Below are 27850 nucleotides of genomic sequence, written 5' to 3' on the forward strand. Positions count from 1 at the left end.
TGAGATAAAACCCTTCCTGTATATGCAATTGAACTTATGTTTAATAAGTAACGTCGGCGCGCGTAAAAGCAAACTATTTCACTGCAGCATCTGGTTCCTTATGATAACTCGTTTTTATAGTTCTATGTATATGTGGCCATTCGCCGCGTCGAAGGTCCCGTTGGTAACATGATGCTTAAGGCGAGGGGAGGGGGGGTGCCGTGGCTGTGGAAATTTCCACTGTCTTCCTCCTGTTAAATGGGTATGATCTTCTAAAGAGGTCATCATAGCTTTTGCGCGTCCAGACCCAGTGCCTTCAGCAGTTTGCCTATAAGTAAGGTGGGTACAGTCACAGGTCCTAATCGTTTGGTGCTTTCTCTGGAGTATGTTTAAATGAGTTGAGACTTGTACATGCGAGTGCACGAATTTCTTTGATACTCCGTTTTCCTAACCTATCAAATATACAGTTTTGTTTATATCCGCATGCCTCGCCGACGCCAGTCGCTACTGTCAGTCATGCATGTTTTTTGTTTTGTTGAGTAGATTTAGTTCTTTTTAAATGTATTTGTATGGAGTGTAAATTTAACCACTGGTGCATATTTTTTTATTATTGGGGTTTGACAAAAGTTGCCCTTTATCATTATATAAATACAAACAAAGACAGCTGCAGGATCACACTCCTATCTGAAGTTACATTGGGCTACAATTTAGGCTGATAAGTGGTCTACACCGTGTAATTTTGTGAGAACAGTCAGAAATCCCTTGCATCTCTAAACTGAGTTCGTTACAGCACAATCATATGAAAGATACTTGTCGTTTAGACTATAGCTGAGTTTGTTTTTTTCGAGATAATGTCGCCAGAAAAGGTTTGTTTTAGCGCGTGGTTCGCGAGGTTCTTCCGCGGATACACCCTCTATGAAACGTGGAAATATTAAACTATTGAATACCTTTAAATATATCTTAAACGATGGAAAGAGAAAACACGTGGCTGAAGGATGAAACAAAATAAACGCTCTTTTGTGGGTGATCTGTTTTAATGAAACAGCGTTCTTGGGTGCGGGGAACAAGCATTATTGAACAGTTTAGAATTATTTATCTGGATTAACGGATCACGGATTAACAGCCTGATTCCTACTATTAGAAAGCTAATTTCGTGGTCATTCTAGTCAGGAGATTGGACTCTTGCCGTATTTCGTACCATTAAAACTCGTAAAGGAGGAAAGAGAACTACACGTTCTAAGAGACCCGTGCTTCGCTCAATTGTAGCAGTCTGGAACATTCAGATATCCGGCAATGGGAGGCTCCCAGTAACGCTGAACACTTGATTTTGTGCGGTGTTGGCGCGCACAGAGAACTATATCTAATAATGAGTCTTGAAGTAGACTGGGGTTAGTGTGAAGCGTTGAAATAGCCTTGCGCTCAGTAGGTTATCGTAATATCTATTTTTGTCCCCAGCATATTGATTTCATTACCGTTAACGCTAAACATGCCTTCTCATGACTTCGTGTTTCTGGACTTGTTTCTCAGAGATGTTGTCAAAATTATCTTGCGGAAGATCAACCAATGATTGCCTCAAGAGGGCACATGAATTTACAAATCCCATGAGCAGTTCCCTACTCTTTATTCACAATTAAACACACTGGTTCACTGAGTAATGTTCAGATTTGTTAGCCTGGTGTGTTTTTGGTCAGTTTATGTGTCAAGCGGTTAGGCATGATTTATAATTTAGGTTAAAGCAAAACCTGACAGTGAAAAGCAGACACAGGTTGTGCGTTTACAGCCCAGTGGTGTGCAATCTCTCATTCGTAATCTGATGAATACAGAGCCATTAAACTTTGACAAAGATTGTGGAAGTCCTAAAGGTGGAGGAGGTGTGGGGAGTGCATGGTGGTATGTGCTGTGTACTTCTGCAGGCAAACAATAGTGTTTCTTGGCTTATAAACCTTTTGTCGGACTAGTATGTAACAGGAAGGATGTGATGCAACAAGCATCTGTCTGTGTTTTATCTTAACACAGACTGTGCAAATATAGCCAAGTCTCTGTTATACAGACTGACAAACCACATGTCTATATTTATATAGGTTCAGATAAATTCTTCCCTGTGCTCAAGTACTTCAATATAGAGATTTTGTAAAACAAAGTGCAGTTGCGTTGTATTCTCCAAAGTTTTTTCTTTTAATTTAATGCAAGATATGCTCTTGAATATGCTTAATTGTAATCTGACCTCTCACGTTTTAATAAGTATTCTGCCCTGCATCAGACTAAACTCAGCAGACTGATTTTGAAAGTGGTTTTCCAAGTACATATCAAGTTTAGCCCTTGACCAAGCCAAGGTAACCCATTGCCAGTGGGATGTAGTCAGTCACTTAACCTAATCTGAGCCCAGAAAAAAGAACACTCATTAATGATTTTGTTTACCTGAAATATATGTATGTCAGATGCTAGTGACTAAAAAGCACAGTTGGATTGTGATTTTAACATTTTTATCGTCTCACATAAAGCAATGTTATTAATTAGATATTTGAATGAACTCTCACTGAAATGTTGGCATCCCATGCTATAGTTTCAGATGGACAGGTGTAGTGTTTTAACCGTCAGCAGGTTGAGCAGCCCAGATCCCCTTTAGGCCTCTGTTGGCTTTTTAGTGGAATGCAGGTGTGTCTGTATGAAGAGCTGTTTCATACTCGTACATGACAGCGGTACAGAGAGGTATCGACACTGAACTCACTGTTCACTAAGAGTCAGCGGTGAGAACTCAGCTGCCAGTCAGTCTCACATTATGAATGTGGGTCAGATCTCTGGCAGGGGGATCACTAGTGAGTAGTGTCAACTTATGCAACCTCATCTAAACCAGCGTCACCTTAGGGAGTCGGGGTGAGGGGTTTGCCTAGACCACTTTCACACATGTTGCTTTGTCTCTAAATATTACGGCAAATTTTCGGTACAGTGCCATTTGTGAACGCGAATTAGAACTGTAATTTCTGAAAGGCTGGAGAGGCAGTTTCCCAAGATCAGACCTGGTAACCTTTTGTGGAAAATTTCCAGATAGAGTCAATTGGGAAGGAAGCCATAGCCGTGCCAGATAAGAGGATGGCGATTTTGATGATGTATCACCATGCTCTGAGTTTAGCCTCTTTATAGTCGTTCTGCTTCTCCCCAGTGGTTTTCTAATGTCATGGACACATCTCTGTGGATCCAGCATCGTATGTAATAACACCAGTTGTCTACAAAACATGTTGTAATTTATAAATATGGTATCAGCAAATCAACACTTGATGAGATTTGTTCACTTGCCATTTTGCTCAAAACAAACACATCCCCTGCCGCATAGCTAACGTCGCATTCTGCCCCTGCAGGATGTACCTGCCATATGTGAACACACTTGTCCAGGCAGGTTTGCAGGAGTGGGGTACAAATGTGAAAGGGGGTATCCACCAGCATCGTTGGAAAATTGACTCCGGCTGTACACTGGCTCTTATGTATGAAGGTGTGTTGAGTGTGCTTACCTTCAGACGAGACATACAGGCCACAATTGCCCCAGTCTGTGATAGCCAAGAGGACTGGGCTTGTTTTGCTCTGATCTGTCTGTCTGTTTGGTTGGATGACACAAGAGACATTTCCTACACTTTGCAAGCAAGGGCAGACTTCAAACCTTTTTCTTTGTGAATGTTTGTGAAACTAGGTTTAAACATACTCAGAAGCTGAACAGGCTGGTGGGTCTACAAGAGTGTGCAGTATTTTTGACCCTTTATGTAATAGACATTTGATCTTCTCTTTTGCTTTCATCTTACTCAGATATCTTGTTTCAGTCAAATAATTTATATAGTTTAACACACAAGGCATACAAACATTTGTTGATACAACAGAGGCAAAACCAACACAGTTTTAATGTGTGCAGTATCCTCATTGCAAAATTTTGTGACGTTTGCACTTAACCACATGTAAAGTAAACATATTGTACTACAGACAGAAAATTTGACTTTTGATCCTACAGGCAACTGATTAAACCATGGGAGGATAAAGAAGAACATGTTTCAGATCATAGAGTATCAGCTAAGCAGTCATTTTTGCCATTTTCTACAGCAGGACACAGTGCAGACAGATCCCATTTGGAACTTGATCTCAAAGACACATAGGAGCAACAAGACTCACATGTGGTCCCTGCTGCCGTGAGACCAGTCCACCACGGGTGGCGGGGAAATAAATTGTCCCATAATGTTCTGTAAAGTCCTCTACTTTGACCTTTGCCATTGATCTTGTTTTAGTGTGTGATGATGATATCCTGACCTTCAGCTGCTCTAAACAGTCTTGCTGGGTCTTGCCTGCCTCCAAGGCCAAATCTGACTTTAATGCAAACCATTGTGAATACATCATCAGCTTAAACCAGTTTGTTCTGCAAGTTTGCTTGGCAGTGATAAGTGTAACATTGCATATTCTGTGCGACCATTTTCGTAACCGTGCAGTTCAAGGCCGAGGTTTTTTTTTTTTCCCCCCCCCTAGTGCGGTCACCCCAGGCTCTCCTTACACCCCCGCTCCCCACGGGTGCTGTGTCATTGGATGTCATAAACGATGAACCGATCGATAATGTGTGATAAGATCCTGAACACAGCTCTAACAGCCAAGGCCACCAACAACTGGGACAAACCAGATGTTCTTACACATTGACTGCAGATATTGGAAAGACCTGTAATGCTGGTTTGTTCCTCCTTTAAATTTACATAGGCACGGATGAGTCTAAGTGTATGCGTGTGTCTGTGTGTGTGTGTGATGAGATCATTAAATTTGCCTTCTCTTTTTCATTATCAAAAAAAAAAAAACAGCTTTGCAATGTGTCCAGGTTTAGAGCAAGTGGGCCTCTACACTCTCACTCTGCCTTTCAGAAATGTTTAAGTGTGTGTGCGTGTGCGTGTGTGTGTGTGTGTGAATTACTGGTATTACAAAAAGGTGTGAAAGTCGTTTTCAGGACATCTTTACTTCTACTTTAGGGACTACCTACTGAGAAAGTCACCTGAGCAACTTTCACTGTGGGCTCATAAATATTCCTGCTCTTTTTGTTGTCCGGGAATCTTTTTCTTGATATGGTAGACTTGGGCTACGAACTTGTGCTTGAGTATGCTACAGACTTGTGTGTGTGAATGTGCCAGATAACTTTGATTAACAAAATGGAAAACACGGATCTGGGACCTTTGGATAAATGAGTTGGCGCAAACAAGCAAAACAACAGTTTAATTATGCGTATGCATCTGCTGAGAAGTCTTGTGAAAAATACTCGATTTCAGTGGTATTTGACTCACTATTAGCAAACAAGGAACTAAGTTCAGTTCGTGTATACTCACACTCACAGATATGCCACTGAGATCCTTATCTGATTCAGGGTTCTGAGGAGTGGAACTATTTTGCATGTTTGCTGTAACAGCTGTGTCACATCGGTAGGCAGTGTTGATTTGTACTCTGCCTGTTATGATTGGTGAAGAGACATTTTAAATTTTGGAAGTTCAGTAGTTAAATAAGTTTAACACATGTGCCATACTCAGAGACATGGGCCAGAAGCTGCAGGTTTGAACACTATTGTCTCAGCACATAATAACGTTTGGTAAGATATGTGTAGACGAACACTCAGGAATTGCACAGGAAGTTCTTAGACTCGGTAGCTTCCCCCTTTTTGAGAGTAGATGAGAAATATCATGTCACCAAAAAGTGAAGCAACGAACTTGCAAGCCCCTAATGCTTTTTTGGGAAATGTTTGTGTAGAGGCTCCACACCAGAGGCAGTTCACAGATACACACCCATAAGAGGGCTTGCATTTCTGGACTCACTTACCTGTTAGAACAGCCCTGTCTAAACAACAAAGTTCAGATACCTGTAGCTGCAGAGAATTCATCAGAAAAACGTTACGCATAATCTCTCAAGTTGTTTTCACCGGTGCTTTCTCACAAGTTGTTTCCTGTTTTTTGTTGAGAGAAACAAGTGCTGTCTGGCACCTTCTGATAAGATGGAGTGGCTGTAAATGCTTTAAACCCACAGATAAATGGATAAGGGTTGAATAATTTTAGGCAAGTTGTGTAGTCTAATGGCTACAGTATTTTTAATAACAGTATTGTCCTGAAGTTTGACCCAGGAGTGACCACGGTCCTGCCCTACCCATCCAAACACTTGAGCCAACATGTGGAATGTAACATTACACTGAGGGGTGGGGGAATCCCAGATTAGTTTCTGAATTCAGAACGAAGTCAGTTTACTTGGTATTCATGACAGCTAATATTCCCCTGGCCCAGCTCAGCCACTCTGCTCACCTGTACGCAACACTGCTCCAACTTTTCGGATAGTTAACTATCCACAGGTTAAACGGAAGTTTGGAGTTCGTTACTGAACATCTCGAGACAGTTAAAGTGCTGATGTGTGTATGATGTATCTGAAATTCTGGATTATGACAGAAGTACTTTTCCTATAAACAATAAAAGTTAAACTGTATATTTACAGTTAAATGGGTCCCTACAGTCTATGACACCTTATTGTTATGGTATACACAGGAGCACAATCTCTGTTTCACAGAGAGCAGACATGTCCTTTATTGTATGTAAATAAACTGACCCTTCACTGGTATTCTGAGTGAACTGGTCTGACCCAGAGACTGTGCAGATACTACCCTCTATATTTCATCTGCACTGTGCGCTTCGCCAAGCCTTAGCTTTTTGGGACAGAGTGAATGACGTCCCCAAACTGAGGATCAATGTCATGAGAGAAAGTTCAAATAAAAGGCAAAAGGCACTTCTGATCAGTGTTTGATGGGAACAAGTTGTGCAATTTTTATTTACCTGTAGTATGCCAGGATGCGCATTAGTCTGTGGAAAATCACCTTTTACCATCTTCACAAGTGGAATCACCTCTACTTGAACATCTCCAAACAGTAAGTAGCTACAGTGGCACAGAAAAGCTTTTTTTGTCTGTCTGTTTAAAGAAGAGGTGAGATGAGGTGAGAATAGGCATCATTCATTTGGAAGTTTAAGTTGAACATTTTGTCTTTGGAAGCAACCTGGCTCTGTATGTCCAGGTGTGTAATGTAGACAAGAGCACTTCAGACTGTTCTTGCCCTGTCATTGGAGGATTCTGTGACATAGAAACAGGTATTTTATAATGCTCAGTTTTGTTTGATAGGTCTTGGGACACCTAACTAATGATGTTCCATGGATGATCAGGCCTTTTGTGTGTGTGTGTGTGTGTGTGTGTCTGTGTGTCTGTGTGTGAGACTTGTGCTCCCGAGTGGCAGTCATCCTCCACTTGCCTCAGCCCCACAATGAGCTCAGTGTTTTGCTTTCTTTGCCAAGTGTGGTGGCCCTTACCGGCTTGTGTTTGAGTGTGATGTGTTTGATTGCCCTGTGTGACCTGTGCAGGCTCTGGTGGAAAGCTGAGCAGTGCCTCTCAACCCTTGGTCAGAGCCTGTGATTGGCTGGGTGATGGAAACCCAAAGCTCTTGAGAGCTGTGCCTCCATATAAGGAATGCCCCTCAGCACAAGATTGTTCTTTTCTTCTTGAGATGGGTGGACTTGGACAGTAACAGTAAGACTGATATCTGTTGTCTTAAGGAATCATTCAATCATTTGGAATGGTGTATATTATTTGCCAAATATCCTATTGGTAGATGTGGTGGATATTTTATTCTGCAATACAGAAACTTTGCTTAACTGCATTTAGTTCATTACATGTAGCAGGCATGCTCTTTACATTGCCTTACATTTGAGATTGAATTGTTTATTATCATGGCCCAGTGCTCTGCTTTGCTTTGCTTAGGCTGTGGAGTGTGTGTTTATGTGTGGGTTTCCACTTCTAGATGCACTCTTTGGATGCTTTGTGCCCTGATTTGAAGATGAGCACCGTGACATTTTTAAGCCCTGTTGATATAATGATCAGAGAAGCTGGTTTGCTCAGCTCCACCCTTGAAGTTGTCTAGTGATGTAAGTCACTAAGTATTCAGTATTTATTTTAGGAAGTCTCATTCACTATTTAATAATTTTATTTCCTAGTGACACCTGAAATGTAACTTTGTTTTGTACCTTGGTTCTGCTGGAAAATGTCCTATTCACAGTGCTGGATAAGAGCTGCACATTGTGTGATGCATCCTGGGCGCCTTGTTGAGTGACCTTGCATTGTGACACTGATACACACAACCGTGTGAGCTGATTGGTGATTACAGTCTTTGCCTCCCAAAAGCACAGGAGAGCTACCTCCTGCTTGTGTCTGGATGTACTCGGGCTGAACCTCCCGGGGTCCTGGTGTATGTTTGTGTGTTGAGGAGGAGGGTTTTGGGGTGTGGGCATATGTGAGTGTGTTTTGTGCCATGGCCCCAGGGACAAGCACCCTATCGTACAGCCACCCTGACTATCTCCCCCCTCAAGCCAGTCAGAGCAAAACAGCTGTTGATGCAATATACTGTTATCTTGGCTGCGTTTTTTAGAAGCCTGTGTGCTGCTCTGCCATGACGCAGACGGGGCAGGAGGGAGGCACGATGGGGTGGGCAAGCAGTTGAAATGGAGGCTCCTGAGTGGCTGAGTAGGGCCCTCCCTCTGCTCTTTAAAGCGTTCACTCACCTGCAGCTCTAAAAAGAAGCAATTGTGAGTTCAGTGCTACTCCTCCCTCTCTCTGTGTAAGTAATTTCCTCAACTTTATTTCATAAAGGTGAACAAACAGTACTCATTAGAATATTAACAGGGTTACATGGGGTAAAGACCTTTTGGGAAATGGTTTTGGATTAGTAGGGCAGAAGATGTCTTGGATAGATAGTGAATGTGTGTCCTATACTTTGAGGATGTGTGTTAGAGTGAATTTATGGTTGGTGTGGGTTTTCTTTGGTTCAGGAAAGCAAGGGCTAGCTCAAATTGCAGTGTCGCTTTTGAAGAGTGAGTTTTTTCTGTCATAAAGGACCCTTAGTGACACCCAGCTGGTTAGCATTCTTTACAGCAGCAGTCATGGGAGCAAAGTAGTGTGTGTGTGTGTGTGTGTGTGTGTGTGTGTGTGTGTGTGTGTGTGTGTGGTGTATGTCCAGAGATCAGCTAATGGAAGTAAAATCCATGTAAACTGCTTCTAAGTAATGCCCCCTGTGCATTTTATATGCAGATCAGACCTTCCTTTGCACATACCTTTTTAAGTATGTAGCATAGTTATAAATATGAATCTGATTATTGTACTAATGGTTTATGAGCCACAAAGTGAACCCTTTGGTTAAATTGTTACGCAGACCCATTTGCATTGGTTCTTTCTCTGTGTTTATACCAGTCGTCCGTTGTTTGTGTTGATGTGTTGATTTCATGCATAAGCCAGCCATTTGCAGTACATGGAATTTAAGTGATTTAAATAGTGATTGTTGTAATGTGGTATGTATTTTTGTTCCAGTGTATATGCATTGTACATACTGTATATGCATATGCAATGTATATCCACTGAATTACGTAAATTCTCTGTGTACTGTTACATTCAGGGAGGGATTGCTGGTTTTACTGGATTGGCTTCTTTTTATGCCAAAGGGAACATCATAAATTTGCTGAGTACATAGAACTTTCAGGAAACAAACTCTTTATAATTAGAATGAATTAATATCAGAGGTGTTTTTTTTTTTTACATGATTGCTTTACTTGATGATTCTGGCAAGTACATAAATCCCTTTTGTGTATGGTAGGATGTAGTGTAATCAAGACAAATTGGAACACGTAATGGAGAACCATCTAGAAGAAATGTTCTGCTCCCATAACATACTATTCTGGTAGCAGGATGAGAAGGACAAAGTATCTGTTCAGAAGTAGAGAACAAAAGAAACTATTAACAAAAATGTAGAACTAAACATGAACTAAAAACCTCATCGCTCATTAAATGTTGATTGGTCTCTATGACAAACAGGAGTAACAAGGGGCCTCTTCGAACGCTCCTGCAAACAGACCACACCTCTCCACTCTCTGGAGACACTTCACACTGAATGTCCGGTCCAAGCACAGGGCACACAGTGGAAAGTTTTAAAGATTTCCATTTCTCTGTTTCAGGAGCCTGTAAATGGCTTTGGCTTCATACGTAAATCCAGTCAATAAGGGCTTTGTGTGAGGGGAAAAAAGGAGAATTGTTGGTAATTGGGTGTTTAACATCATTTGGCAAAGTTGTCTTATTTACTGGCTCCTCTGTGTCTTACGTAATCCTTCCCATCATCCTGGACTGGGGAGCAGGAACAGGAGGCTACCCCCTCTGCTGGATCGCCTCTGAACTTGGCTCTGGTTATTCTTCTAAATGATGGCAGTAGTTCTGCTCTGTGCTGAATGTAATTGACGTAGAGCAGGCGCACACTCTGAAAAATCACTTTTAACGATACAGACAAATAAGCAGATAGTGTGTTCACTCTAGTTGTTTTTTTTTTTTGTTTTTTAAATCAGATGACAACTGTCTTTTATGTGATCCAACACGTGAGTCTTCCAGGAATGGCTGTGCCATTACTGCATTGTCCCGTCTCATGACAGAGAGTGCTTACATTATGTCAGAATTTATCAATTAGACAGCGTTTAACAGAGATTTTTCTCTTAAAGCTTCCAAGCTGGCTTTGAAGACTGGCAGTGTGTTGAGGCTTTTTTCAGGGTTAGAGACACAGTACACTAGTTAGTCCTTGAATTCCAGATAAAGGCTGCTGCTTACGTATATGTTCTTATACTAATATAGTAATGTTTTTCAGAAGTTAGGGCACACACTTCAATACTCCAACATGAAGACATGGATGCAACCATTTTTCAAACAGTTAGGGGCAAGTTAAAATGAAAAAAAGCCTGCATAAATTTAACTCTAAGTCTAAGTAAATAAATGACACAACTACATGTGACCTTCCACTTTAGGAAGTTTGACATTGCATCTTTTCCTTTTCTGTGTGGTTTTGCTACTGATGCCATCCTTCTTTTATTAATCTTATCGAACCATGGTAAGAGTGCCTGGTGGCCCTTTTGTTGGAGAGAGTCGTCTGAATTCTCATTGGATGGTCAGAGAACGCTCCCTGGAACGCCCTTTGACCGCATTCGCCTCTTCATTTGTTTACAGAGCACGCCGGCCCCCTCAAGCCAGATAAGGAACTCCTCTCCTCTGTAGCTTCCCTTGGACCTGGTACTGTCGAACACTCTCTCACACCGCACTATGGACCGCATGGAACTGCAGAAGGTCTGCACCGAGGCCGATGATGAAAGCACAGACAGCCTGGATGACCGTTACACAGAGCCAGTAGACCCAGAGAAAGCCACCATCACCAGGTTAGCACTGAGAGCAACCTCAGCCTATTGTCCTCATACACTCTATGCTGCCTTCCTGATTCATTCATTTTCAAGGACAAGGTCTACCAGTTGTTTCCGTGTGATTCCACACTTAGGTCGTAGTAGCATTATTTAGAAAACATGAATTGCTGTTCATATTCAAAGATGCTTTTTGAAATGTGAGTTTCTAGCTGTTGTTGGCAAAATAATTGGGGTAAGCGTAAACTGTCCATTGGACTTAAATGGTTTGATCTTGCCACCATTTCTGATCTGTTAATGTAGTTGATCGGTTTGAATAAACACTCATAACGCACTCCTCATTTGTTTTCACCTTTACAGTCAGTTTTTGGACGAGGATGATGCAGAAAGTCAAAAGTTTCTTGGTAATGGAATCATGAAGAAGAAGAAGTTTGAGGAATACCATGAAGAATATGTAAGAATAATGTGCCACAGCAGAATGGTCATACACACACCACGCACAGAACATGTGCTCAGTGTACCATCCTAATCAGAGTCTGACCAAACATTGTGACTTAAGTTGGTTTAAATGAGAATCATATCTGTTACAGGAATTTTGTAGTGTTAAATTCTCAGTGGGGTGTTTGTGACTAATTGGTTCTGAAAATCATTTGGTTTTTATCTCCATTATTTCCTCTTACTACACCCACTATTGACATTGTTGGTTTAATTGCTCATTCTCGTGATCTTTTGGTTTCGTTTTTTCTCAGCACCCAGGCCATACCTCCTTTGGGATGTCAGTGTTTAACCTGAGCAATGCCATCATGGGCAGTGGGATCCTGGGCCTCTCCTTTGCCGTGGCCAACACTGGCATCATTCTGTTTATGTAAGTCTCTCAGTAACTGTCGGTAAGGTATTTTCTAGCCTCCAGCTAATAATATGAAAATCAGTACCGCATTCTGGAATTGTGATTTATTATAGAGTTCCGCCATATAGATAAAATACTCTTCTATTGTTTTTATGTTAAAAGTTATCTTGTAGGCAGTGTTTCCTTTATGAAAATGCTTATACAGAAAACTTTGGGAAAACTTCAAGCTTTCTGATGCAGGTGTGTGATTTGGAATGACTCACGTGTCCCCAAGGCTAATGATAGTGGTTAAGTTATTGATTAGCCTATTGTGGAGGACCTGTGGCCGCTGAAGCCAAAGCCAATCCCATGTCCCTTACACAGAAACACACAGCAGCCCAGTGAGGTCAGCGTGCAGGGAGAGCATGCTCCGTAGGGGTGAGCTATGGTGCAAATGCCGAAAGTTCAGGCAGACAGAGCTTCTATTTTTACACCAGGAATTCCGTTTTGCCGGCCTCTTCCTCTTCCCCATGGGGGGTAAAAGACCTAGCACTGGCTCACTGGTTTAACAGCTGGTGGCGCCTGGCCAGACCTTCAGTTAGACCTATTCAGTTAAAGCACTTCAGCACCATAGCACGTGAAAGAAGGTCAAAAAAAGGATAAGAACTTCCCGTCATCATGAATCCTCACACACACCAGCAACACCCTTGCCCTGCCCCATCACTTCCTCTATTTATCTCCTTATCTCTATCTATTTCTTTCTCTCTCTTTTTCTCTCTCTCTCTTTTTCTCTCTTTCTGTCCCCACCCCCACCCCACCCTCTTGCTCATTCTGTTTTCTGCTCACGTCAGTTGTCTATTTCTGACCTACTGGCATGTAGGAAAAAAAGTATCAGGTTTCTTCAAGAGCGGACAGAAACACAGTAAAGAGAGTGTTCTCACCTTCTCCATCTTTCTCTCTCTGTCTGTCTCTCTCTGCCAACCCCCCCCCAATTCGATTTCATATTAACTGGGGTGCTCTGAATAACGTCAGAAATTCTGATTGTGTTTTACTGACTCTCTCCTCTTCTGTTCTGAATTACTCTCTGGAACATGCAGTAACAGCAAGACTCTATAAGTAAAATAGAGTGATTGATGGCTCTGTACAGGAAATGCATACATAGCTGCAAAAATAAAGTTGCGTGCCGCAAACGACTGAACTGAGACAGATTACTTAACAGGCTTATTTGAGACAGGGTGGCGTGACATGCTTAAAATAAGATGCATTTCCATATGGTTCTTCAAAGCTGCTGCAGTCACCATGATGAATTACCCAGTGTAAGACTAGATTTCATTGCTCCAAGTGTTCTGAGTGGGGCGTCATTGGTCAGTTAAGACACTTAGTTCTGGCTTGCATCTTGCTCTGGGATCGACCATTCAAATTTTAGCTTTATCAGTGTTGCCGCCTGTTGCCAAGAGACTGTGCGAAAGCAGTTGTCACGGGCTCAATGGAAATGGTTTAAACAGCAAACATAACTAGATGTTTGACAGTTGTCTTTTATGGTGTCTTCTTGACCAGATGTCTCTTGCAAAAGAGCCATTCAATCTTTATAAGACTTTACCTGTTGAAATAAAGATTTAGATAAAGACAAAGAAACAAGAAACTATATGGGCTGTGAAAAACACTTTTCAAGGGCACATCGTTAATCACCGCTCATGTAGTAGTTCATGAGTAAATGTTTTCTTATATTTTAAAATTTAAATTCTTAAACCTTCATGTTTCCTGTCTTTAGGGTTCTATTGTTTGGTGTGGCCATCTTGTCATTGTACTCTGTCCATCTCCTGCTTGTCACAGCTAAAGAGGGAGGTAGGTATCTGAGTTTGAATTTATTATCTTACACTCTCATAAAAGAAAAAAAATGTCAAAAAATATGTGTATGTGTTAGTTATTGCATATATTATATGTATTGATTGGATGATCATCTCATAGGTTCACTCATCTATGAGAAGCTGGGAGAAAGAGCCTTTGGATGGCCAGGGAAAATGGCTGCTTTTGGTTCAATAACCCTTCAGAATATAGGAGGTGAGAGCTGGTGATCTAAAAGGCGCTAACTGTTTAGTCTTTATTAGCCAGGTGACCCCACACTCTACCAAGTCTGGCTTTTTACCCTACACTGGCTCTGAGCTCCTGGTCTACACAAACTGTGAACACACATGTGCTGAATTGATTAAGTAAAAAAAACCTCAATGTAGTCACTTTATTCATTGTAAATTGACATGTTTTTTTCAACATTTTCAGGTGTCTTATCTTAATGCCCTGTGTTTGTTTGTTTGTGTTTGTTTATCCATATTCAGCCATGTCTAGTTACCTGTTTATAGTAAAGTACGAGCTCCCTGAGGTGATACGAGCTTTTATGGGCCTGGAACAGAACTCTGGGTAAGGATTTCTGAACGTGTGTCTAGCACTTTCAGTCATTCAAAATGAACAGAATTTCTGTAACTTGATCTTGCTTTTTATCTCATTCCCTGAGGATAATGTTGAGTAGTTTACGACCTTGTGGAAAAAGTATATTAGCTGATATGATTGTGACGTTCTCTCTCGTGTGATTGGTCTGCAGCGAATGGTACCTGAATGGAAATTATCTGGTGGTATTTGTCTCTGTCGGGGTTATCCTACCCCTGTCTCTTCTCAAGAACCTTGGTAAGTCCACTGTGTGTGTGTGTGTGTTTGTGTGTGTGTATGTCTTGAGTATTGCAAGAGAAAAAGAAACGGGTTTCAGGAGCATTAGTATTTCAAAGTTCACATGTCCGACATGTAACTTTTTTTTTTTCAGGCTATTTGGGCTACACCAGTGGTCTTTCTCTCTCCTGTATGGTCTTCTTTCTGTGTGTGGTGAGTTCTGTGCTTTGTGCATGACTTGGTCATATGACAACTTGCTTCCCAGTACTATATGGGATTTCCTCATAAAAAAAACTTTGTGTGGGAGCTTGAAATCATCCTTGTTAAAAGGACACGCCCTTTTTCATAAGAATGTACTGACAAGTGATGATGAAAAAGATTGGGAAAACAAGGGAAGCGTGACATGTGGCACGTAGCTTGTTGTGTTGGTTACCAGTGTTAATACAAATAAAACATCAAGAACAGACAAGTACATACAGAAACACAAACTGTTTGGTGATTTTTGTTGTGGTAGATATGGAGGATATGCTCCCAGTGCTTGTATAAATCTAGATTAGTGACTGTACTTCAGGCCATTGTTGGAAATTGATTTCGGACAGTACTTTCTATGTTTTTGTTTTTGCCTAACCGTTTCAATATTAGATTGCACTTTTGAGTTTGCAGAACCATGGCAGTTAAATTTTATTACATTTGTAATGCAAGACTCCGTTTGCCACAAAACAGGAGCTCTGTCTAAAAAGAGAAACACTGCCTTTACACAGACTGTCATGTGGATGTTTTTCTGTTAGACTCAGTAATTTGTCAAGGAGACAAATATCGTATTTATATAAAATAGGTTTATTTTACAGTAATGACAGTGTCTCTGCTTTGGAGAAATGGCCACGACTGCAGTTTTGTTGTTTTCTAAATCTCTCCTTGCTCTCTTTCTTTCTCACTTTCTGGACCTATCAGCTAATCTATAAGAAGACTCAACTACCCTGCCCAATAACCTTTCTGGACCAGCAACCGTATAACCTGAGTGTGAACAGTTCAGTTCCGCTGGGTCCTCATGCTCTTCATAATGGTACCGCGGTGATGGACTTCTCGAGGGCTGATCTGAACAACGCTCATCTGGACTCGCATGAAGTTGATGCACACCATACCTCCATCACCTACCAACCCCACCCAGATGATGAAGACATGTGTAAACCTAAGTACTTTGTGTTTAACTCACAGGTGGGTGAACTCCAGGAGTGCGCATGTGACACCCATACATGTGTTGTGTATGTATATGAAATATATAACTGTTAGTCTGTTACACTGTTAGCTGAAGATACTGTAAGTATGTGAGCAGTAATGTAGATTGCATCACACACAGTTGTGGTCACAAGTGTGTGTGCGCAGCTTAGTTAATCTTGAATTGTATTTTCTCCTCTCTTGTTTTGTGCAGACCGCATACAGCGTGCCAATCCTGGCTTTTGCATTTGTATGTCACCCAGAGGTTTTGCCAATTTACAGTGAACTGAAAGAGTGAGTAAAATCTATAAGCTATAAATCCCGTTACTCACATTGCAATGTTATTAAACCTGCAGCTCTAACTGCACCAGTTTAAGTGCCAACTAAGCCATTTCAAATCATCACCGATCAGCCTTAGATGACAGTATCTTGTCGAACAGAGAACTGAATGTTTTTAGTTCTGATATTATAATTTGAAGTGAAAGCCTTTTGATGTATAGCTGGTGTAACCTAATGTCTTTTTGAGCCCTGTGGTGAGCGAGTCTTTTTCTGTTAAATCATGCTGGATTCCTCTTGGGTTTGTTAAGTTCAGCTGAGTTGTTTACAGTAAATATGGGCTCACAAGACTCATGACTCTTCAGTGGCTCGCTCGTCAGACTTGACGTATAGCATTACAGAAGCTGCTATGACTCTAATTTTTGACGTGTGTGTGTGTTTGTGTTTGTGTGCCACAGTCGTTCTCGGCGGAAGATGCAGAACGTGTCCAATCTCTCCATCCTGGCTATGCTCACTATGTACATGTTTTCAGCCCTGTTTGGATACCTGACCTTCTACGGTACAGCACACGCACACACACACACACACACACACACAAACATACACACAACCGAATGCCCCTCACACACACAAGAGCCCATTTTTGACACAGAAAGACAGCACACATCTCAAATGCTTATGCTGAGTCACACACATTTTTAAATGTGAGGAAAACAAGAGGAAAATAAGTACTGTAAAGTTTGAACAGTAGATACATTGTCTTTGTGTGAGAAATGTTTTCCTGCTGATTCATTTTCCTGCTGATTTTAAAGCTATACTTAATGTGTGTTGTCAGCACATCCTGATCTTCATTTTTCACTGTTTCTTACCCACTGCACTCTCTCTCTCGTTCCATCTCTCACAGATAATGTGGAGGCTGAGTTGTTGCACACTTTCACCAGGGTGTATAAATTTGACACATTGCTGTTGATGGTGCGTCTGGCTGTGCTGACTGCGGTAACACTAACTGTGCCCATCGTCCTGTTTCCCGTGAGTACTTTTACGTCACGCACACAACCCAACAAACACACTCTATCGCACAGAACAAAAGCCATCATCCTGTTTGCTGTGAGAACAAAGGAGACGAAGTCCTAACTGTTCATTTGCGGGATATCAATATGTTCTGGTGCAGGACAATAAAGGACAGATTTTTTTTTCTAAGTTACCTTTAAGTCAGCTGCGGCCAAAGTAAAAAAAAAAAACAAAAAACACTGTTATCTTCACAGATTCACCTGGACAATTATAGCGCATCCACTTCATTGTTCTTTTACTTTTGAAAGCTTTGATGTCTGGAAAGACCGTAGTGTCTTTAACTTATTCATTCATTTTATAATCGTAGGCTTACTTTCAAGTGGTCATTGACTGTTAACAGAGATGCATGCGGTCATTGACTGTTAACAGAGATGCATGCCCTAATAGAGTGATATATGAAGGCTGTTCTCTTTTACCTCGTTTTCACCTTCTTTTACCACAATGTTGTAATTTTCTCTTTGGGAAAGTGAGTCAGTTTTTCTCCTGTCTCTGTAATGCAGTATACTCGGGTGTAATTACCTTGAGCTTATCATTTGACATTCCCTTCATCTCCCTAAGAAGTTTTTAAATTTTTAGTGAAATAAATTTTTAGTTTTGTTTAAATCAGTCGTTGAAAGTCAAAATTGCCTTCGAGAAGAAAAAAACAGAATATAGTGTTTTGCACTTTTGGTCATAGTTGCTCTGTAGTTTCTTTCATTGCAGATTTGATCTCGATCAGACAGCATCAGACACATGACTTGCTGTCTGTGGCAAGTTTCAAAGGGTTTCAATATTCATGTGAACACATTTCAAAATTAATAACAGAAATATGCAGGAAGCATATGGGGTTTTTTCAAGCTTTATGTGATGTGTAATATCTGATCTGATATCTTATGTGTGTTTGCTGTAAAGCAGATACTAAAATTTCAAAATGTGGGACTGCTCTGTATGATATGGGACATCCAGTTACATTAGTAAGCGCCCTTACATAAAACCTACACACACACACCGGGGGGGGGGTGGGGTGGGGGGGGGGGATGTATCGTGCCCTGAAGTACCTCAGTGACTGCTGTAGAAACTGAATGCTATTTCTCCTTTTGACTAATGAAATTAATCTCATTCCTTCATTTGCCTGTGGATTTACTCCTCAGGGGCACACATGCTGGACAGCTGACAGTTTCTCTTCTCAGAGACTGACTTAAGTTATTACAGACTGAAAAGTGCACTATGTTCTCTGTCGAGAGGACCAGATGGCAGCCCCATAAATGCAGTACAGAGATCATGATGGCGCTCTTGTGTGCCAGCTCTTACTCCTTTAATCAGTCACTGTTAGCCCCTTCACCCGGCCCTAAACCTGCCCATCGCCGGCGTACATTCTGTCCCAGTGTACTTGCCCACTCCTCTGTGGGTAAGTTCACTGCCGAACAGTCTCTCAGTTTAGAGTCAAATTTAAATATAGAACTCAGCAAAGTCGCTGTGTAATATCTTCACACTAGAGACACTCCAGATAACACACATGCAGACACACACGCACGCGCACACAGCAGAGAGGCGGGGAGAGTGTCTCAGAAATACCTACAGACGCAAGTCCTGAGGACCTGCTGCGGCCTAGTGGTAGGGGCTATACATAGTCCTTCATTTAGTCTGAGTCACAGGGCACACTGCAGAGGGAAGCGTGTGATATGCTCACAACCCTCCTCTCACATGCATACACACACAGGGACGGTTCCTTTCACCATGTTTACTGTAAGCACAGAAGCACCTCTAGGCACCCTTTCTCTCTTGCTTAGACACATGCATCCTTACATTGGCCTCTTAACTATGTTTCATGGAATTGTTCTCATTTTATAATGAAAATCTTAGATGGTCCATAGAATTTGTTGCTGTGTATGATATAATGGCAACAAATGCTAGTTTGATAAGATCATAGATTGTTTAAGGTTTACATGTTAATGGAGTCTGTATCTGCTGTCATCCTTGGTGCTAGGGGATTCTGAATTACTCTGATCTGCAGTGTCGTGTCATCTGTGAGTTACAGCCTCATGAAAACTGATTCATCTGTTTTGTCAAATGGCCACAAGAGGGGGCTACTACAGAAGCATTTGAGATGCTAGGGGCTAGCAAGAAAGAGAAGGAGACTGTTGGGATGAAAGTAAAAGGCGTTGTCTGTGTGTCGGGGGTCAGGCCGTAACATACTTAACGCGTTTCTCTCACACGCGTTTGCCGTCACACACTCTCATACACATACAGATCTTGTCGCTCTAAGCTCAGCTTGTCTCGCGCGTCGAGATTGCATTCCCGATTTTTCACCCACTTCTCCGTGCTGGAATTCCAGCTGTGAGGGTTTGTGGAAGCACTGAGAGGGAGGGGGTGGTGTAGAGCGAAGGACGCTAGCACGCTCTGTCCCTCAGTCAGTGGAATATTCCACCGGTCAGACAGGAACAATCCTCACTATGGCTCGGCCCTTTGAAAGACAAGATGGTAGCATTATGCCACCACTAGGGGCACTGGCTGCGTAGCCCACGCGGATTCAGTTTACCACAGCAGGCATCAGAGTAGAAGGGAGATAAAACTGCAGTTCAGATTAATTTATTTAAGGTTTTTATGTGCAAATCACTTTGGACATTCTTAACTCCCCGAAGCAAGTTAAAATTGAATTGTCCGCAGCACATATGAACCAGCAAATCCAGCATCTCTGGCGTGGTTTGTCAGTGTTTTTACTTGCATTTGTAAGTGGGTCAGTTTTTACTGATGTCTCTAACGAATGCCAGATGTTTTCTAAAAAGTTAAATGTGGATAAGTGGACCATACACACTGTATGGTCGGACCAAATTTTATTTGAACCTTCTGAATTGGGTTTATGTCTCAGTGAGCCAGGGTTACAGAGGATGTCTTACCTCAAAAAGAGTGCACAACCCCAACCCCCCCCCCCCCCCCCCCCCCCCAGACAAGCCTGGACTAATGCAACACAATAAAACACAAGCCAGAGCAGAACACACTGTGTGAGAGAAACAGAAAGGTTACTCTGTGACAGTTTGATGTCAGGATATAAGTTGTTAGTCTTGACATTTTGATTCCCATGGGTCTGTTGGGCGTTCACCGATCTTTAATGCCAAAAAGAGTATTGTTGCTTCACCACTGTTCCACTTTGGCCTTGGCACAACAACAAAGACAGAGTGCAAATGCTGGCAGAGCCAAAACAGTTTTACAGACTGCAGTGTAGGTCCTGTAAATATGTGCAATGTTTCTTTTGATAACTTACACTTTTGGGGTGAAAAAGGAAACCTGGGAAATTGTTGACCTTTGAATTTGTGCTGACAAAACAGACATGGTTGTGGAGTTTATGAGTCATTGTTTGTGGACACGGACGTTGTGTGTATGGTGTTACTTCCCTTTTAAATGTATTGATTGAAAGCCAGTATTGCAGTCAAAGGGTTTTCAATAAACCTTTTTTGTATAGAAACTGTTCCAAGTGTATCCACTTGGGCTTTAGGCAGTCGCTGCAGATGCAAGGTTTGGTAGACGAGAGACAGAAGGAGCCTTGTACCCAGAGGTCACAACAGGGCAGTGCATTTTTGTTAAAAACTGATACAGAACTAGATTTATCATAGTTAAACATTCTGCCATCACCTGTTCTCATTGTAATTCCAAACTAAGCTGCCACAGATAAACCAGGCTGAACTTCACTTCAGATCTGCCTCTAATTCAAGTTGAAATATCATTTAATCCAATACACGATTAACTTATTGCTCTATGCCCATTCAGATCAGTGGAGTAATAAGGCTAGGAGGTTTTCTATGATAGGCATGTTAAGGCCCGTTATGGGTTTTGTAGGTGTATTTGGCTAAGAGTCCTTTCTGATACGCCAGTTTAGTGAGTCAGTGGCTTCCAGGTGTTAACTCACTACTGGTCTCAAATTTCAGGCTGCAGGGAGATGCTCACCAGTACAAGCAAACCACAGTAGATGAGTTTGTGGCTTACTGAAACCATTTGCATGGCTGAATTTTTGTTTTATTGGAATGCTAACTGACTAAAGACTTCAATTATTTAAATCATTATGTTCAGACATGTAATATTCCATAATATGATATATTTCACAATACATCAGTTAGACATTGCTTAACTGAAAAGTGAAAACTTTGGGGCAACTTCAGATTAGGTTAAGATCCCTTGTTAAACTCCAGTAACCCTGTTAAATCAGTCTAAGACGGTGGGCGATGGCCCCCTGCCACATGTTTCACCTCAGTGGGAGCCTTCAGAGAGGAACAGAGGGGGATGCTGGGTAAATATTGCAAATGCGCCTCCACTGGCAGCTACAAAGCCCTGTCAGAGCTCACCACTGGGTGCAGAATAGTTGCAGGCGACGCTGCTGAAGCTACGGAAATGTCACACTCAGATGCCAACCAGACTACGGCCCCACTATATCAGAGAACCAGAAGGAGAGTGACCTCAGTTTGCTGTGTTACCTTATTGCACTGGCTTTGTACTTAAATGCAGGCCTGGTGGAATTTTTATCCACATCTGAATCTTAAGAAATTCAGGGAAGAGCACTTTTTCATGATGATTGCACTGTAACCGAACAAGTAGGGGCTAAAATGAATAAACCAGAAAATTAAATTCTACCCTGCATGATAACAGGCACATTGCATGGATCAGAAATACCAAATTGTTTGCGAATGATAAACACATGCTACAGACTTCCAGTTACCTGAACTGTCTTACAAAGGCCAGGTATTTTATCATAATCCTCCATAATCAGGGTGTCTTGCCTCCTTTGTTCCTGTATTATATAGTGGGTGTTCTGGCTTGACTTTCTATAACTTGAGCCCTGCCCAACTTTCATGTTGAAACGTGACCCACTAATAACTTTTAACGATACATGGACTTCTAACAAACTTAGGAGAGCCTCTGAACAGCATTCAATCCCAGAAAACCCTTTTGCCACACCTCCCCTGTGTTGGCTGATGCAATACTAGAGCACGGTTACATGGGGTTTAGCGAAAGTTTAATCTCTATCCCTGTTCCCGCCCCCGCCCCCCCCCTGTCCTGTGGCTGCTTCTATGGTGACAACTCCTCTTCACCTGACATGGCTGAACTTTACCCCAGTGCCCTCGCTCAACCAATCACATTGTGCATCCTTGATCTAGCCGTAACCAATCAGCTCTCACCCACTTTGGACTGTGCTAGCGATTGGGCTCCTAAGTTCAGTTACACTCTAATACTCTAGCAGTTATTAGCCTCTATTCAAAAAGGTGTTTCTTTATGTGCACTTGTTGGCTTTGTTTTGTTCCAAGAAAAAAAATCTGTTCTGTTTTGGTTTTCTCTGAGAGAAATCATGCCCTAGGTTTCATGTCATAAACCTCAAGGCTGATTGTAGTGTGGAGCTGTGGCATGAACCACAACCCACTTCAGTGAGAAATGAAACCCTCTGTTATGTTAATTATGGTCATGGAAAAAAGTCGACTCCCCTTCCCAGTGTCATCTTACTTTTTACAGTAATACCATCTCTCGTTCACATTATCCTGCTTCATTTTCTGTTAATTTAAGTTCTGTCGTGTTTTCGGTTTTGTTTCGTTTGATTTTGTTTGGTTTGGGATTTTTTTTTTTTTGAGGAGGGGGGTGTTTTCAGAGCAAAATTATTTTCTTTTAATTTATTTGTATTTAAGTACTTCAGAGACAATATCCTGTTTCTCTACGGAAATAAGACCACTTGGAAAAAAAAAATCTGATTTTGTAGTTATAAAGAGTTGTCCTACTAGCACTCCAAGTCTCTTATAATTCCTGGTTATGTACTTTTTGTAGGCTGTCTACAAAAATATATTGTGTCTGTATTTATGAGTAGGCTTACACTGAAGTTTAATAAGTATCCTGATGTTTTTAGACAGTATTTTCCCAAATGACTCTAAAAAACAGATTCATTGCTATAGTGCTCAAAAGTCAGAATTTGTTATTTTGAATGCCTGCATATTTATCTTAAGTGAAAACTACAAAAAAAATTAATTTGAAACATTTTAAATATTTGTGTGTGAGTTTTAGTCCTAAATTACGTGTTTGTGTTCTATGTTTCAGATCCGTTCCTCAGTGATCACGCTGATGTTCAGTGGAAAAGAGTTCAGCTGGATCAGACACATCCTTATCGCTGTTGCCATTCTTGCCTTCAACAATATGCTTGTCATCTTTGTCCCAACAATCAGAGATATCTTTGGTTTCATTGGTGAGTGTGACAGAGATCTTTCTGCTACTCATTTGGGTTTAGGGATGGAACAAGGATATGGGTTCACTGTGAATGAGATGATCTTTGTTCTCCATGTAATAAACCTCCTCTACCTCTTCAGGTGCTTCGGCAGCTACCATGCTCATCTTTATCTTACCGGCTGCTTTCTACCTACGCTTGGTGAAGAGCATACCATTTCGCTCCCCTCAGAAAATCTCCGTAAGTCTGCACAGATTAAAGTAAAAAAAAAACAAAAAAAAAAACGGTTTGATTAAAGTCAGACCACGGCCAGGAAGTTCTTCTCCTGTAGAATTTTGTTCCGCTCCTGAGGTAATCTACTTGACTGCAATATACTGAGGATGCTCCAGACTTGTATCCGCTGAATAAAGCATAAAGGTTTTAGGGTTGGAGCAAAAGCCTGCTTAAAACAGCAGCTCTCCAGGAGGAAGATTGTCCGCCTCTGAAATAGGCATATACACTTTTTTGTAAATCATTTGAAGTCAATACATGCTGACTGTATCTTTTACCTTGGGCCAAGCTTGTAGTTTAAATTTATGGTGTCTCTGGTTGTGTTTGCAGGCAGCCATTTTCCTCGTGGTGGGCTTTGTCTTCATGATTGGCAGCTTGTCCCTCATCGTTCTGGACTGGATCCACAACCCTCCAGGCTCTGGAGGAGGTCACTAATCGACCAACCCAACATTTGTGAAGTAAAGGGCTGGACTCACAGTACCCCCCCCCCCCCCTCCCCCCTCAACTACCCCAAAGAATCCACAGACTAAGTATTTTTATGTGTTGGGAGACAGCCACTTGCTAAAGCATGCCCCTGCACATGAGTATTACAAATGGACTCCATTTACACTTGAAACTGGTGAATAAGTTTTCTTTGACTGATAGTAGATGCGTTCTTATCTTGCTTTTTTTTTTTTTTTTTTTTTTAGTACTTAAAGATCATTTTGCATTTTAGAGATTGAATGTAGATGTGAAATAGTAACTGTTGCCATAGTGATAGGGAACAGAGTGGTGGATGCTTGCCATACAGTGCATTTTCCAGCCTGTGAGTCACAGGTGAAGCTAACAGGGACCTGGAATCTCATTAACTGTAAAGCTAAGTCACCTGAAGGAGTGAATTCCTGTGGACGGCCACAGTGACAGGATACTGTAGGAGCACAGCCTTCCCCCATACCTTTGGAGGTAGCGTTGGTGTTTATGTATGTACAAAGAGCACTTCTATGATTCGTCTATGATTATGATTCGAGTTCATGCACACATAGGCCTGCATATACACACATGCAAGAACACATTTCTCACTGTTAATGCCATTGGTCCTCACAAGTATCTTGGCTTGTCCTGTCTTTAGAAAAAAAACAAATTTTTGATGGCCCAAGGCAGCCAAATAGGGTATAACCAATAATACAAAAATGAAATAATTATTTTTACCAGTGAATATTATGTTTCTCATTTAGTCGTGGCCATTTAATTTTTGTATTTGAAACAGCTGTGTGCTATCATTTTCCAGATTAACTGTCGAGGAAAAGGTCCATTCGATTATTAGCAAAATTGGATTTTTTTAAATATGTAAAACTTTTTTCATAGACAGACAATCATACAGTCTGTGTAACTGCTGTTGTAATTTTATATGCCACTGAGCAGGGCCTCAGAAATAGTGTTATTTTTAACTCATCTTTTTCTAGCTGTTTGTAAAACTCAAACATGACTGTGTCAATAGAATCTATGCAAGAAAAAAATGGATGGTTCTTACTGGTCTCGTGTTTGTCTCACTTTGGACAAAGTGTCCAGTGGACCTTTGATCATATGTCAGTAGTTTCAGCTTGTTGTGTGAGCTGAATGCCTGAAATATTGAAATGCTGGACAGTTCCTGTGAGCCATATTTGTGTCAAATCTGACTGAGTGCTAGGAGTCATTGGGCAGCCGGAGTTATCCTTATCAGATATACTTTCATCCTGTTGGAAATTACCGAGGTGATAAGTTCATGACAGTTTCACAACAGAGACAAGATAAGCTGCTGCATTCTTCACCCTTGTTTCAAGATTCCTTACATATCAGATAAAACATTGATAAGTTTGTTTGTTTTTGACAGCTTTACTTATAAAACAGCTCAAAATTGTCAAGCAAATGTGTAGTATCAGCATTAGATAATTTCTCCCCAAGTCTTGGAAAGTCAAGGTTAGGGTTACGTTTATCTCAGCCCTTCTCATGCCTTTTTTTTTTTTTAGCTTATAACTTTATTTCATGCTAAAGTAATACTTAAATAATCTATTCATCCGTCAATGATAATCTCTAAAATGTGCCAGAAGTGAACCTAACTGTAGGTACCAGCTTTCTAACAACTGTTAAGTGCCATTTTCAGATCCCCTGTTTTTGGTATATCCCAGTGTTCAAAAATGAAAAAAAAAACACTGTAATAACTGAGCTTAGTGGCCCATCAAGACCTCTCTTAGCATTAAAAAAATCAGGAGTGATCACCTTTCAACCCCCCACCCTCCCCTCCCCTCCCGTCCCCATAGGTTTATTTAACTGCCCTATAATTTCATTTAAAAGGTTCTTTTCAAGAAAGGCTTAACTTAGCTGTCAGTGGCTTTCTGAATAATCGGAATTCTTTTTTTTTTATTATTATTACAACATTGCCTTGTTTCTAAATGCATGTCCTTGTTTTGGGTGCATCAATCACCATGCTGAAACTTTGAAAAGCGTTCAAACGAAACATTGCAGATATCTGTGTATGTTTTGAACCAATCCAGCCAAAGTGGACAATATTTATAGATCCTTTGTTGATCTAGACATAAAACAAATGGATATTTCAGATGAAATGGTATATTATGTGCATGTTTTGAATTACAAACATGGTCTTTTTGACAATTGTATATGCTTTGTAAATAATCTGTTGTATGGTACACTTACTGAGACGCTGTGTGGCAGTGGGAAGGAACAGCACCCTGCGTGTTTTCCAGTTATATTTTAGTGTCACGTGTCGTAGGTTTAGTTTATGTTCCTGTCTTTGGATGCTTGCTTTGTAAATTTGTAGAAAAGTCCTATTTCTATTGCTCCGTTCTCATATAGCCATTTTTAAGGATGAATGAAATTATGAAGTGTTGTTTTTTTTTGTTTGTTTTGTTTTTCCTTTTTGAATTGTTACTTGATTAGCTTCATGCTTGCAAAGGTACATGCTGTAGCCGCTGAGGTGGAAATGGCCATATGGCACATTTTTGATTCTCCTCTCAAAATGAAGGGAGGTGCTGTTCTTCTCCTTTACATGTAGTAAAGTTCTTCACATGCAGAATTTTAAGACTTAAGACCAAGGGTTTGTACCCATAATCCCTTGTTTCTGCACTGAGGCCAGTCCTCCCAGCATTCTCTGGGATTTGCTTTCACAGGGAGGCAAGGAGGAGATTGAACAACATTCACCTAGACTGAATATCAGCAGGATGTTAGTGAGGCTGCAGCTTGTGATCATCTCAATCTTTAAGAGAACCTGTCTTTAAGTGCAACACATCTCTTATCAATGTCCCAGCCTGTGTCTGTCCCCTGTTACAGATGCATACAGCAGTGAGGGAAACTATTGTGCCTAGGGTATCAGACAGAGGAAACATTCAGTCAATCAGAAATGGTTTTGGTTTTGAGAGGCTAATTTTCCTCACAGACTGACACTGTGTGCTGTGTCCTGATCTGTTCGGATTTCCCTTCATCTTCACTGATCCCTCAGAACAGTGCCTTGGTTATCACTCAGGTATTTTATGTAACAAACTCAATCCACAGGTGACTCTATGTTACTGAATTTTCCCCCTTCATCATGAGGCTACGTTAACTTATCTGAACTTCCGATATCTCAATATTTATTCTATCTCTATTTATGTTTGCCTAAGTCATTTTCGTGGGCTACTGTTGTTTAAAAACTGTTGGTGATGTTGTAGAGAAAAACAGTCAGACACCTGAAGTGTGAGGGCATGGCAAAATTCAATAAAGCTCAAGGAGAAGCCTCTTGGGATTGAGTTTGGCAAAATAGTCAGCCTTATGTTTCTGTGGCCTACTGTTGTCCCAGTCAAACTGTGCCTCTGGTCTGCTGTTCTGCCAATTACAGTGTGCCTCATGTGGACCCACTGTCTCCTCTACATTTGTCATATCAAGGAGGACTTTTGTATCGGTGAAGCTGTTTCAGTTATTTAACACTACAAATAAAAAAATTAAAAGTGAAACTGTTGTTTGTGCTTTATTCCAAAATCACTGATATGAGAGTTGATATTTCTTGATTGAAATAACTTGTAAGAAATGTAAAAGGATTGTTCCCATATGTGAGGCCATAAGGATGTAATCACACAGAAAGTGGTGCATTTACCCAACAGAGTAGTGGGAGATCTGTGCAAACCATTTTCT

The 27850-nt window shown here is 41.1% G+C and overlaps 1 protein-coding gene across 4 annotated transcripts; it reads left to right on the forward strand.

The window, feature by feature from the left end:
• The first annotated feature begins 245 nt into the window (after positions 1-245).
• Positions 246-27672, forward strand: slc38a4 (solute carrier family 38 member 4). 4 transcript variants are annotated; one of them, XM_030789602.1, is made up of 16 exons: positions 246-318; positions 11038-11243; positions 11583-11676; positions 11972-12087; positions 13820-13893; positions 14017-14109; positions 14382-14463; positions 14645-14727; positions 14861-14919; positions 15658-15921; positions 16136-16215; positions 16656-16756; positions 17102-17226; positions 23317-23461; positions 23583-23680; positions 24041-27672. In XM_030789602.1, the coding sequence occupies exons 2-16, from the start codon at positions 11131-11133 to the stop codon at positions 24143-24145; spliced, it is 1632 nt and encodes a 543-aa protein (XP_030645462.1). In that variant the 5' UTR covers positions 246-318; positions 11038-11130; the 3' UTR covers positions 24146-27672. The 4 variants fall into 4 exon arrangements, with proteins under 4 accessions (XP_030645462.1, XP_030645464.1, XP_030645463.1 ...); XM_030789604.1 differs by lacking the exon at positions 246-318 and adding an exon at positions 6869-6886; XM_030789603.1 differs by lacking the exon at positions 246-318 and adding an exon at positions 7808-7931.
• The last annotated feature ends 178 nt before the right edge of the window (positions 27673-27850 follow it).

Source organism: Chanos chanos, chromosome 1, assembly GCF_902362185.1.
Source record: "Chanos chanos chromosome 1, fChaCha1.1, whole genome shotgun sequence".
Classification (NCBI taxonomy): Eukaryota; Metazoa; Chordata; class Actinopteri; order Gonorynchiformes; family Chanidae; genus Chanos; species Chanos chanos.

What these genes read in the sequence shown, in the direction of transcription:
- slc38a4 (XM_030789602.1), top strand. Translation starts at nt 11,131, where the DNA reads ATGGACCGCATGGAACTGCAGAAGGTCTGCACCGAGGCCGATGATGAA. An exon ending in GAGAAAGCCACCATCACCAG is followed by an intron (nt 11,244 to 11,582) that starts GTTAGCACTGAG and finishes TCACCTTTACAG; the next exon opens with TCAGTTTTTGGACGAGGATG. An exon ending in TGGATACCTGACCTTCTACG is followed by an intron (nt 16,757 to 17,101) that starts GTACAGCACACG and finishes CATCTCTCACAG; the next exon opens with ATAATGTGGAGGCTGAGTTG.